Source organism: Rhinopithecus bieti, unplaced genomic scaffold, assembly GCF_001698545.2.
Source record: "Rhinopithecus bieti isolate Rb0 unplaced genomic scaffold, ASM169854v2 scaffold_11839, whole genome shotgun sequence".
In the NCBI taxonomy this organism is placed as follows: Eukaryota; Metazoa; Chordata; class Mammalia; order Primates; family Cercopithecidae; genus Rhinopithecus; species Rhinopithecus bieti.
Genome location: NW_016806877.1, coordinates 661,623 through 675,120, shown reverse-complemented (window position 1 = coordinate 675,120; position 13,498 = coordinate 661,623). Strand labels below are relative to the sequence as shown.

Genomic DNA, 13,498 nt, shown 5'->3' with positions numbered 1-13,498 from the left:
ATACGCCTCATTATGGCTGGAGCCTGCCTGTACTTTGAGACAAAGCAGGATGACAGCTGGATCCTGGCCCACTTAGGAGACATCTTTAGAAAGGGAAAGGCTGTCTTTTTGTACAGGAAGCAGAACAAGGTCGGCTGAGCTTAAGGCTGTGGGGTTCAGAGCAGCCCTTCAAGTCATCACCCCTGAAGTAGCATGCCTATGAGTCAGAGGCAAACCCTGAGACATACTCAGGAACAAGTTCACTTTTTTTTTTTTCTTTTGAGACGGAGTCTCACTCTGTTGCCCAGGCTGGAGTGCAGTGGCATGATCTCAGCTCACTGCAACCTCTGCCTCCTGGGTTCAAGCAATTCTCCTACCTCAGCCTCCCGAGTAGTTGGGACTACAGGTGCATGCTGCCACGCTTGGTTAATTTTTTGTATTTTAGCAGAGACAGGGTTTCACCATGTTGCCCCAGGCTGGTTGCGAACTCCTGAGCTCAGGCAATCTGTCCACCTCGGCCTCCCAAAGTGCTGGGATTACAGGTGTGAGCCACCACGCCCAGCCAAGTTCACAACTTCTGGTATCAAGTTGTTGCTGAGAAAAGGTCAGGACACTTCTTCAGTAGAGAAGGACTGTGACCTTCCCTCCTCACCTCCAGGTGACACTAAAAAATGGCCTCATTTACATGATTAAAAACAACATGGTATCGTCAATAAATGCAAACCTTAAACTGCATTTGAAATTACTTCCTGGTTGGCATGTTAATCTAGCTTTCCCAGATGACTAATTTTCTCACAATTTATGTATTTGCAGCTTGACAGGGAGTATTTGTGATTGGAGTCACTGAAGTTCATGCTTGTAGCTTGGAAACCCAGCTTTGCACATATCCACACCACAGCCCCTTTCCAAACATAAATGTGTATTTTCCTTATGCCATCCTATAAACGGGAAGGAAAAGGGAAGGACACGCCAACTCCAATGGGTGCAGGGCACAACAGAAAGAAGCCACACGCAGGCACATCCTCAGAGCTCAGGGATGCGAGTCCACTGCTCCCCTGAAGCCCTCGAAGCTGCTCTGGGTAAAGACCATTTCCTTTGTAACCAATTTCCCTGAACTCTTCTTTTGTGTTCCTAAAGACCCATGGTTGCCATCACGTCATGGCAAGGAGGCATGAAATGCAAAACGTTTCCATCCTGAACACACGTTCCTCTTGAGGACCTTTGGGATGCAGGGCTCAGCACATGCTGCATCTGGTAAGGGCCCAGCAATCTGAGAGGACAAAGGTCAGTATTTAAATAATAGATGAGACATGGTTTTGATCAAAGTTCCCTCTGACTCTGTGATGGAAACATCAGGATTGATTGCTAAATCGTATCCACCCTGAGGAACGGTTTAAGGAAAGGTGGGGTGTCCAGGGGCCCTGGACAGGACTCCCAGGGAATTCAAGGGCTTAGGGATAGGAGGTAAACACAGCCTCCTGGACAGCCGCGAGACCACAGCAGAAGTCACATAGGATGGGTCATTTCCTGGCAGAAGGTACAAAGCAAGAGGTTAGTTCCTGGGGGTGTAGCTGTACTTCTGGAGCCAGGTTTTAAGAATAAGCAACAAAAAGGAGCTCCTCCTGTAGACAAATTCAAGTGTCAACAAAGATCAAGATACTAATTTATGGAAATTACCAATTTCTGGCAAGAATCTAAAAAGATGGTTTCAATGTCCCCTGAAGAAAAGAGCCGAATGCATTCAGTGTATGTTCGTTTATTGTTCTAACATTTTGTTTTGAACATCAAACACTGCACCAAAATGAGCCATTCATCTTGCGACAATTGCTTTACTGTAACTAAGAGTACTGTACTGATGTTTACAATTAACTTTGGACAACTTAAAACTTATTAGTGACGTTGCTGTCTAATAATCAAATACTTCATCATAGGCTGAACATAATTATTAAAAGAGCGAAGTTTCCCCTCCCTTTCTTACTTTCAAACAAAACCAAAAGAGGAGTTTTCACCTGGAAAGAGCACTTACTTCAGGGAAAGACTCCATTTTAACCAATTTTATTGACCCCGGAAGCTCAAAACACGGGAAAACATCACAGGATGATAAAAGATGAAACTCCCTGGAAGTCCGTTTTGCCAATTTGCAAAAGTGAAAGAGCCGACTTCTTTCTGTTTGTTCTTTAAAGGGATGACCTGCACCCACAGTGCCAACTGTGGAAGGGCTGTGTGCAGGCCCCCGTCGCAGGGCTACTCAGGGCCAGCACTTCCCAGTCATCCTATCTCCTTTGTCCCTCGCTTGTTCTGTGACTTTGAGCAGCTTTCATTTTAGGACATCCCATTTTTAAGTTTTTTCTTTTTCCAGCTGAAAACTATGCAGATGTTTTTAGACAGAGCAAAACGCAACACAGTACCCAAACGTGGAGGCAGCCTGCATGCTCCAGGTCTACATGAGCACCTCACAGCCGGACAAGAGGCAGACAGCCACTCACACAGGACGAGCTTCAGCACACAGACAGCAAAGCAGATACGAGACTTAGACTGAACTGCAAAGAGGGAAAGGGCCATTTCACCAATGGAGTAACTGAGAATAATGACTTAAGAGCCCAATCTGCCTGCCATCTCCCTGAGCTGTCACCCGTCACTGAAGATAGCGCGAGGGTGATGCTTCAACTCACCATCCTAAGGGTTTGTGTACACACACACTCGAGGGCATCTCTTTCACAGAAAGAACAAATGGCATTTGTACCAAATGGCAATGGATTTTCAGCACAAACTTAATACTTTCCTAACACTACAGCAATAGTAATCATGTACTTTCAGCAAGAGGGACTCCTTTAAACAAGGAAAAAGACTCACATTAATTAGCCTATGTACCCACTGGATCAATCTGTAGCAACACAGTCTAGTGCTAGCAGACACAGGGACAGAGGGACCAGCTACCCTCAACACAGGGCCAGGAGAGCCGGGTCCTAGACTGAACCCTTTAAGAAGGCCCATGTGTCCAAAGAGAAGAGCTGTCGAGAAAAGAAACTAGTCAAAAACTCTTGAAAGGACAACCTAAAAAGGATTAAAGGTGTACATTGAGTTTTCAGTACCATACATATGCGAAGAAGTCCTATTACAAGCTCCGTTAAGCACATAAAGCTCATTCTTCCTCTAGAAGGCAGTCAAGAGGACACACAGATGGCATCTATGAAATAAGGTGGCTGCACGGCTGCTGTACCAGAATTTTAATTCACAAACTGGGTAGAACTTCATTTAAGAACCCAGGATCCCTAACCTACTGTACATAAACTCATTAAACAAATAGTCCTTGTGAACTATTTGAACTGGGGGAAGCTTTGCATGGGAGAAGGCTCATGTGGTCCCTTCTCTGGGACCATGAGCCTTCCTAGGTTTTGCCACTGAGAACTGTGTTTAGGGGATTTCAACACTGTCTCTGCATCCAACAGCACTAGGAAAAATGGCTGAAATCAGTCAGGGACTTTCAACTCTCCAATCTGGAAAAATATCCACCCTTATTTTCTCTATCTCTAGATCAACATTATTTTAGGTGAAGCAAACTAAAACATGTAGAGGTTCCACTAGAACGGCAGGGGTATGAAGAGCCGGCCGTGAGACCACCCCGAGCACCAAGCCTGGATCTGTAGATCCCTCTCTGCTCAGGAACCACCATGTCCTGTGTTCTCGCCCATGGAGACCAAGACCTGGGGTTGGTTCTGGGCTCCTGCCAGTTCTCTCGATGTTCACAGTGCAGCTCTGTCAACACAGCATACCAAAAGCTCTGGAGCAGCTTATGGCACACCTTTCCCTGGTGCCATCCCTTCAGACAGGATGTGAGCTCATTACAACCACATCAGTAAATGGAGCTACCATGTATATTTTAGTGAAAATACATAGGCACCCGTGTCCCCACGAGGTCTCTCAGGGCTGGGCTGGGGACACTGCTCGGGGTCAGTCTGCTCCATAGGAGCTCCAAGATCCCTCTTTGCCACGGTTTTCACGGGCCCGATTGCAGGGTGGGATTCCAAAGCCAAAGTCACACACTGCTAGCCAGGGCCTTTAAGCAGGCTTCACTGTGCTTCCCTGACAAATCTGAATCATGGAATTTTAGAAGTCCTGTCCCAAAGCAAGACATTTTCCAAAGGCCCACACCAGGCAGCAAGCAGAGGGATCCAGCGCTCTTCCCAGGACCCACTCAACTGCCCATCTGCATTTCTGAGGTCTCCTAAAAGCAGAGTTGTGTGTGGGGGGTGGGGGGTGGAGGGGAGTTTGGTTTTCCTTAAGACCCACCTTCCCACTTTCATTACAGACATCAAATATATACGCGTGAGACCTGTTCTTCTGGTGAGGTCTACGAAATAAAGGGCTCATGGAGTCATCACAGATGAAAGGAGGATGCTCTGTGGGGATCTTTCCCCAAAGAGGAACAGGTTTATGGGACTGGGCTCAGTGGCTCTGGTGCATGGGCCCTATGGGGGGTGGGGGTGACTTGGCCCACTGGAGCAGCTGACCTCTTCAGTGTAGCTCCAGAAATGAGGCGCCCAGAGAAGAAACGTGCACAGGCAGCTTCAGCCAGCATCACTGACTGGGCCTGCAGCAGTTCAGGGACCCTGACAGCCCCAGTTACAGAAGCCACCTCAACTGCCCAGTGGAAACTGTAACACTGCACTGTGTGCAGTGGTTTGGTCCACTCTTTTTTAGCTGCCTTTTTCTTCCTTTAAAATGACGCAATGGAAGTAGGCCCTAGCTCACAGCAGCAAACGTGTGCAACCCACGAAGGAGGGATCCCAGGCCTCCAGCCCCAGCCCAGTGCCTCCCTTCTCCTTCCAGGAGCTGAGCTGCAGACCTGCCGAGCCTCAGCAGCCAGCCTGGGAAGGCAAAGGAGGATGGTGGGACCAGCTCCAGGAGCGCCTGTCTCCGCTGGGGAAGGCTGGTATCCGAGGTCAGCAGAAGAGCCAGCCGCCTTCCCTTGCTGTGGGGAGGGGGACCGAGCCCTGCCCACCCACTGAGGTGCCGCCTCAGGACAGGTCATCCAGGTCCACTTCAGGGATCGGGTCTCGCCAGTAGCAGAAGGAGCTGAACTCCGGGCAGGGAAAAGCGGAATTCTGCTCCTTACTGAGAAGGGGGAACACATGCTCCACGAGCTCACTCAGCCTGTGATACCTAAGAGAAGGGTTGGGGAAGAGGCACAGGCTATCACTTCAAGATCAGTCAAAGGCACAAGACGGGGGACTGTGAGAAGCTGTCACTCAGATTGCTCAGACAGGCAGGTTCAGAGGCAGGCCCCAGTCCCATCCCAGGGCTCAAACGCCCTCTTACAAGTCTAGGAGAACCAGGGACCCCTCAAACAGATACCATGAAAGAGATACCCACAGAGATATAGCAATCCTTTGATCAGGGCCTGATCTCAAGGATCGATCGGGGGGAAAGGGACAGGGTCTGTCTGTCCCCAGTTGTACCCCTGGCTGCAGGGCGCTAGGCTGAGAGCTGAGAATGTACTTACGATGACTTGTTTCCTTTGGTTCTTTCTTGTATTAATTCACCCTTGGGGTTCACGGTGAATATTCTACAGTCTGGAACTCCAACTTGTGTGTAGGCATAGACATCCTACAGAAGAAAATAGCAAGTGGGTGATTCCAGGGAGAAGTCAGGAGGTGCTTCTCAGGATCCTTGTGAGCCAGCAGCGCTGCACACACAGACTCGACAGAAAACATATGGAGGCGGCACAGTGCCACTGCCACCGAAACTGAGCTTTAGACAAACAAACTACAGAGTGGTACTTGGAGAGTCAGATAACTTGGGCAGCCACCAAAGGGAGGCCAGGGGCCCTGGTGCAGAAGAGGCCAGGGAAGCCACATCTGCTCACCTGAGGCCTGATGGCCCTGCGGAAGGTAGGGAGGTTGGGAAGTGCTAGCAAAGGGCCAGCACTGACCCTGGCTCTGGGGTGATCCAAGGATGCAGCTTAGAACTGCTTAGAAGAGGAGCTGGAGCTGCCTGAGGATAGGGAATGGCAGCCACAGAAATAATGGAAAAGCATCCTCCGTATAAATTCTGGGGCAGATCTGCACCTATAGGACCTCCCCAGTTGCTACAGATATTTGGAACAGGTCAAGTGAAAACCGAGCGAGCAGAACAGACATGACATTTTGCTTACGAAACTGCTTTGAGAATTGGGAGGTGGCTACGCCCCACAAAAGACATACCTCTGAATTTCACCCATGTCAGAACTCAGAGCCCAGGCGATACTCACATTTGGACGGTTTCCAAAGGCAGCATAGAAGGGCTGCTTGGACGGGGCAAACAGGTTCTTAATATCATTTAGACACTCAATTTTGAACTTCTCTGGTTTCTTTTCTATCACTTCTCTAAGAAAAAAATACAAATACAATCACCAATCTTAAAATGGTAATTTTTCCCCAGTGAGTGGTCCTAAAAAAAATTTTAGTGCTCACAACCACCCAGTTTCTTCAATCCTTTGTAACTGGAATCTTTCCTTCTCCTTATTTGCCAGTCTAATAACTATGAAAATTTGAGTGGAAGTTTAGGGAAGGAGAAAACTTAACAGTTCCTAGAACCTTTCTTCACCAGGCCCGCCACATGGCAGGTAAGCAGTTATGTGGTAGGACACCAGCAGGAACCAAAGAACTGGGAGAGGCCTGGCAGCTCCAACATCTGACGTCTGTTCCCACACATCCCCCCACCGTGGGCCCAGCATGTGGGGCAGCAAGTTGCCTGCCGGAAAGGTACCTGTGGAAGGCGGAGAACAGACTGCTGGGGGATAGCATCAGGGGGCCCCGGGGCAAGATCGTGCCCTTGTCATTGACCCAGTGCAGGTAGCCACGGGTCATGTCGGCCATGCCAATGGCACGGGCTGAGCAGTACAGAAACTTGTAGCCGTTCCTGAAAGAAAATACACCCTGTTAGCCCACATGTTCCGGTTAAGAGGGAAAAAAAAAAACAAAAACCCTGACACTTTTCTTTTTCGTCTCACTGTCACCCAGGTCGGAGTGCTGTGGTGCCAGCTCGGCTCACTGCAAGCTCCACCTCCCGGATTCAAGCCATTCTCCTGCCTCAGCCTCCCAAGTATCTGGGATTACAGGCGTGTGACAGCATGCCCGGCTCATTTTCATATTTATTAGTAGACACAGGGTTTCACCATGTTGGCTAAGTTCGTCTTGAGCTCCTGACCTCAGGTGATCTGCCCACCTCAGCCTCCCAAAGTGCTGGGATTACAGGTGTGAGCCACCATGCCTGGCCCACACTTTTCTTTTAAAAGATCCAAATAAAGTTCCTCTTGTTTACTGTGAAAACCAAATTCTCAAATTTAGTAGGAAACTGCTTAGGATTATCGAGGTTTCACCTTTCTATGGAAAACGTGGGAAAAAAATGGATGTACAGGCAACTAAGGATTATGTTAAATGTCTAAGTACTGATATAAAATGTTCAGTATCTAGTCCATGAAAGCCAGATTAGAGGACAGAAAAAACCTTGGACTATCTTTAAATTACACACTGTAAAGAAAAAATACAGGGGATCTTATTTATAAAGGCAATGTGCAAGATGCAAACCACTCCATCAGACAAGAAGCAAAATTATACCCAGGTAACTGACATACTCATAATTTTCCTATTAGGGCATTCTCAACTAATGAAGACGCTGAGATTCTTCAGATCAATGTAATATATGTATTAGGAACCCACAAAGGCCATGGCACTGCTATCTTCTCCGCAAAGGGTGCCACAAGAGAGAGCAGCCCATGCGAGAACTATTCCCCCATGCATGCGTGCACTATCTACTCGAAGAAACACAATTTTAAGGCTGGGTGCGGTAGCTCATGCCTGTAATCCCAGCACTTTGGGAGGCCGAAGCTGGGGTATCACCTGAGGTTGGGAGTTCGAGACCAGCCTGACGAACATGATGAAACCCCGTCTGCACTAATACAAAATTACGTGCCTGTAATCCTAGCTACTCAGGAGACTGAGGCAGGAGAATCACTTGAACCCAGGAGGCAGAGATTGCAGTGAGCCAAGGTCACACCGTTGCATTTCAGCCTGGGTGACAAGGGCAAAACTCCATCTCAAAAAAAAGAAATACAATTTTAAAATACCCAGAAAATAAACCAAAAATGAAAATCAGCTATCTTGTTAAATTCTAGCTTAAAAAAATAACTATTGTTCTAGCTATAGATGTAGGCAGTGCCTGAAACACAGCACCATGAGAATTAACTGAGATGACACAGGTAAGACACATGGTTCGATGTCAATGCCAGGTACACACAGCTCCCACACCATCAACAGGAAAGGAGTGAGGAAGAGCAGGAATGCTTCAGCATAAACACATGACTTATGTGGACTGAAGACTTACACCATTGTTCTATTGTTCTTAAAGCAAGCTTCCAGCTCACCAGAGCGAGTTAACATGTGGGGAGGGTACCTACTCATTGATGGAATGGTAGAGCTTTGCTATACCCTGGTGAGTCCAGTCTTTGCCCAGCTGTGGGAGAATCTGTCCCAAAGCATCCGACCTAAGACGATGGTAGAAATAGGAAAAAGGTATCAGGAATCAAACACATACAGTGTTTTCCTATTTGGTTGACTATCAGCTGCCAATAACTAATTGGTGGCGGGACACTCTTGAAAGGGGAATTAATCACAGCTTCAAGCAACTGCAAGACCATCCCATGCAAGTGCACCCACCAAGGTGCTTCTGAAAGCGGAGTCTCATGAGAACCAGATGTGTGTGGGCGGAGGTACCTGACCACCACACATTCTCTTTTCCTCTACCCTAATGTCAAGGGGCTTCTTTGTTTTCATACCAGAATTGAAACCAAATAACTAAATATTTCCCAAAGTGATTTTTGACATTTGTTATGCACCCTCACCATCTCCTCCATGCAAAAAAATGACCCAATGTGGACTATACTGGGGATGCCTCAGGGCATATGGCTTATCAAATGCCTTGGCTGAGGGCTTCGAGCCCAGGTGAGGAACTCCCCACCACGCACTGCCTGCCCCTCCCTGAGCACAGGGCTGCTCCTGGCCACCCATCCGAAGGATTGAGCTTACTTGGTTATTGTCCCATCAATATCAGAAATGATGATCTTGTCATTCCAGTTCCACAGGTAAATGGTCCCTGCACAGCGACAGGTACCTTGATACTGGGTTGTAATACTAAACACAACATCATTTGGGCCATCATGGAGCTTCAGTTTTGCCTTTTTAAAAAGCGTAAGAAAAAAAAAAAATCAGCTGAAAACATACAGTTTGAAACGATTTAAAAATTTACAGAACAACAACTGGTGTCTCGGAATCCCAGCAAGAGGCAGGATGGTTTCTGTGGTGTTAGACACAGCCCACCCTGTGCCAAGCACAGCTAACAACACTGAGGGAGCCACTGCCTGAACAGTATTTTGGGGTTCCAAGGACTTCTCTGAACCCCTACAAAGCAAAAGGTCTACTACTCTTCTTCCATAACTGAGAATTACTGCTTTAGCACAGCCTGCTCTGGTCCCAGCAAGACCTTTTCACACTGAAAATGGGTCAAAGTCAGGGTGGGAAATAAGAGAGGAGAAATTGTGTCTAAAATGTCATTTCTCTATTGCTGTGGCTCCTAAGAGACAGTACCTGGCTCAGCGCTGGGTTAGCTGTGTACAACTGACTCTCAGAGATGGAGGAGGAAGGAGGTCTGGGGTGGGTGGCAGGACCCAAGCCACAGGTCCCCCAGGTGGGCCTGATAGCTCTTGGGGGTGGGGGTCGTGGTTCCACTACAGATAGGCATTGACACGACCATGCCGTGTGGCATGTATGCAGCTGGGGACAGGTGGACAGAAGAGGATGTGCATCAAATTAAACCATGACTAAAATAAGTCCTACTGGACAACACGCATCACCCAAGACTCACGATCTGGTCTGAGGAGAGGCGGAGAGACTTCTTATATGAAGTTGTGCTGCTGTGGCTTGGGGGCTCTGTGGGGATGGGGTCCACTGTGATGGATTCTTCGAGCTCCTGTGACCCCTCATCACTCGAGGAGTCATTCTCGGCCGGCCTGTTCAACATTAGCCCAGTTACGGAAGAGGCAGCAGGGCATTTTATTGATGAGAGTTTTTCATTTAGGATCAAGAAAATAAAGATATCCTAAATCCTTTCTAGGAACGGGTAGAGTTATCCCTTCTGCCATTCTCCCATATCCACAGCTCTTCATGCCTGAAATATTCATATTGTTAACTGATGAGGCCACTTTCATAACTGGCAAGTACTTCCTTTCTGACTGCGACCTGCTGTTTTCTGCTATGCCCAGTGAATGCCAGAAGGTCTACTGACTCTTGTTGAAAAGGGTATGTATGTTTCACAAGGTACAAATTAAAAACATAACCGTTTACAATGATTTAACAAAACTTGGGGCTGGGTGCGCGGTACCTCACACCTATAATCCCAACATTTTGAGAGGCCGAGTTAGGAGGACAGCTTCAGCCAGGAGTTTGAGACCATCCTGGGCAACATAGGGAGACCTAGTCTCTACGAAACATTTAAAAATTAGCCAGGGGTAGTGACACTTGCCTGTGGTCCTAACTACTTGGGAGGCTGAGGCAGGAGGACTGCTTGAGCCCAGGAGTTTGAGATCAGCCTGGGCAACATAGCAAGACCCTGTCTCTACAAAATACAAATTTAAAAATTAGCCAGGCATCGTGTCCCACACCTGTAGTCCCAGCTGCTCAGGAGGCTGAGGCAGGAGGATTGCATGACCTGAGGAGCTATGATTACGCCACTGCATCCCAGCCTGAGTGACACAGTGAGACTCTAGAAAAAAATCAACAACTAGTATGAAAAATTTTAGACACCCCTTAAAAGATACAGGATGGGGGCTGGTAAGGGGCAAGAAAATAAAACCTCAGCCTTAGACACTAAATGAGATAGGCAAGGGCTGGGAGAAGCAAGCACGCACTGGCCTGGGGGAGGTGGACAGGCAGAAGCAGGAACAGGGCATATCGCGAGCAACTCCTCTCAGGGCTGCTCACCCTAACTGTCCAAAGAATGCTATTTCTTCCAGGAAACGAAATCCACCCAAGCCAACCTTCAGATTATTTTTTATGTCTCCCTTTGGCTCTGGATGGGATGCAGGGGAGCAGGGGCACCCGGGACAACACGGTTACAACATTCCTCATAACCCGTTCCCATACACTGATGCCACGGCTCCACAAGGAGGTAGGGTATTTATTTTTCTAAACTGGTGATGTTTTTTAGAAAAGCAGTTGTCATCTGCTGAGTGGCACAAATATATCACATCATGTCATATCTGTAGAAGACGTTCCCAAGAACTAAAAAAGCTGCCAAAATCAACTTAGAAGTAATGGCCCTGCTAGGAGGGCCTGAGTGCTATGAGCTGGGCAGAGGACAGGGCACCCACCTGGCACTGGCCGGCTCCTTGGAGCTGGATGGCAGGTCACTGGCTGGCGGTGCCTCAGATTTTCCCTCCTTGGATTCTGGCAGCTGTAACAGCAAGATGATAATGGCAACATGCAATTTTTTTCCTACAGATAAGCCAAGTGCATCAGCAGCCCTCTCTAGGAAAGAACACAACTGCTTTCTGAACCCACAATTTAAAATGCTCAAAACCAGACTTTCTCTACTCTGAGCCAAAGAATTAGAAACCTAAGACAGAAGTCATGTGCTTCTACGCAAATCACTGTCCCTACAGACCCAGAAGTAAAGCATTTTAAGGGCGCCATTTCAAGTCACAAAACATAATACAAGCGACCCACACTTGTTAGGTCCCCAGCTTCCTTCTCCTCCTGGGAGTAACTCAGCATGTTCAGAAGGGACTGAAAGGCAGCCCCCATGCTGATGTGGACATGAACTTGGTTCAGGCATGACTTCCCTTCTGACATTTGAAAAACAGGTGAAAACTCCCTGAACCCTCTTTTCAGAAGGTGTTGGGGAAAAAACTTGCTCTGCTGCTTGTTTAGTATGGTTCTCTGGATGAATTTCCATGGAGACCTGGTGGGACAGATTCTGGTTATTTGTATCTGAAGCTGTGCAGGGAGACGATAACCTTCTGCTCGTATCTGATAGGTAATGCAGCGCAGTAGAAAGAGCACAGGCTCTGGAGTCAGACTCAAGGTCTTGCCCCAGCTCCGTCTCTCACCAGTTACGTGACTTCGTGAAGCACCCACGTTTCCTTACCTGTGAAATGGCAACTCCAACATCTCTAGTGCTGAGCTACAGTAAAGGACCAAGGTAATGTATGCAAAGCACTTGGGACAGCACCTGCACGTCGTAAGTGCTCAAAAATGGAAACTGCTATATGGTAAGATTGCACTATACAGTCCACATTCCTGTACCTGACAAAAAGGTTTTTTGAATAAATGAAAGATTCTTTTAGCCCATGGAAATGATGACCTCTAGGTCTGTTACCTGTTTGGTCATGCTTTCTCTCTTTCGCCAAAACCACCAGCGACCAGACTTCTTTGGCATCTTGTCTTTGACCCAGGACTCAACTGTGGCCTGAAAACAACCAAGCTGGGTTAGTCTGGGCAATCTATCGGCCACACAGCACCTACCTTCTATGTTAGCCTGAAGGACGGGGCCTTACTATGGAATGTGAGAACGTGAGCGATGCTCTCTCCACACCTCCCAGACTCCTCTAGCATTTCTAACACCTCTGAGAGACAGACCCTGTCCTACTTTCATGGCAGCACAGCTTTGTGACAGCTCTGTGGCATGAGACCGCGTGGTCTGCTATGTAGGACATTAGGGGCTGACAGGTGGGCAAATCTAATTTATCTTTGGAAAATGTGATCCTCATGAGTTAAGAGGACCAACTAGGCTGATGATGTCTTCTTGGTGGACAGATTAAAAACCAATTGTGAGCTTGTATATAACAGGTATGTTAGCCACCATCCGCCCTAACCACACTGATGTCAAGCTTCTCTTGGCTACATCACCTTCTTCTTGCTGCTTCTTCCCATATTAATGGGAGAAAACGTTTTTTTCATTCATTCCATATTTAACTTATGATTAGTAAAATCTCTCAACTTTTACAGACCTTCAGAAACTAGTATTTATATCTAATAAAAATGAAATAAAGAAGTGGCAGCCCTGCTAATTTCCTAGAGTTTGGGCATGAGATATTTTGAGTGGGTACATATGACTTTGATCTTTTATATTAAATACTAAGCTCAAGTAAAACTTTGACTAGTACCCAGTTCAGAAATATGCACATATGGATTTGTGTAAGTACTAGACGCAGTGGATGCTTTCGGAAAGGCAGCAGATGGTGGATCGCCTCACCTTAGGCAAGCTCTTCTGGAATACTTGCAAGCTAAGGATCATGGGAGCTGCCAAAGCCCAGTTATAGTAACTGTGAGAAACAAAAATTGTGCAAAACCATTACACAGTGAAAGTGAGCAAGAGAGAAGGGGAGGGAATGGGGAAGGGAGAGAGGAGAGAAGTGACATATAAAATTGCTCATTCTTTTCAATAAAGATGATCAGCTAATTTTTTGTCACATGAATAACCTTTG

General features: G+C 47.3%; 1 protein-coding gene across 3 annotated transcripts in view; it reads right to left on the bottom strand.

Moving 5' to 3' along the window:
* Nucleotides 1-1,723: 1,723 nt before the first annotated feature.
* LPIN2 (lipin 2) overlaps nucleotides 1,724-13,498 on the bottom strand; it is a 65,298-nt gene continuing 53,523 nt past the window's right edge. For 2 of the 3 annotated variants that reach the window (XM_017878330.1, XM_017878329.1), the window contains 10 exons: nucleotides 13,267-13,336; nucleotides 12,391-12,480; nucleotides 11,384-11,466; nucleotides 9,880-10,024; nucleotides 9,045-9,193; nucleotides 8,417-8,503; nucleotides 6,727-6,879; nucleotides 6,230-6,344; nucleotides 5,483-5,586; nucleotides 1,727-5,142 (listed from right to left, as the gene is read on the bottom strand). In XM_017878330.1, coding sequence (XP_017733819.1) covers nucleotides 4,998-5,142; nucleotides 5,483-5,586; nucleotides 6,230-6,344; nucleotides 6,727-6,879; nucleotides 8,417-8,503; nucleotides 9,045-9,193; nucleotides 9,880-10,024; nucleotides 11,384-11,466; nucleotides 12,391-12,480; nucleotides 13,267-13,336 — 1,141 coding nt within the window. In that variant the 3' untranslated portion in view covers nucleotides 1,727-4,997. Of the gene's footprint in view, nucleotides 5,143-5,482; nucleotides 5,587-6,229; nucleotides 6,345-6,726; nucleotides 6,880-8,416; nucleotides 8,504-9,044; nucleotides 9,194-9,879; nucleotides 10,025-11,383; nucleotides 11,467-12,390; nucleotides 12,481-13,266; nucleotides 13,337-13,498 lie in introns of all 3 variants that reach the window. The other variant, XM_017878328.1, reaches the window with a different exon arrangement.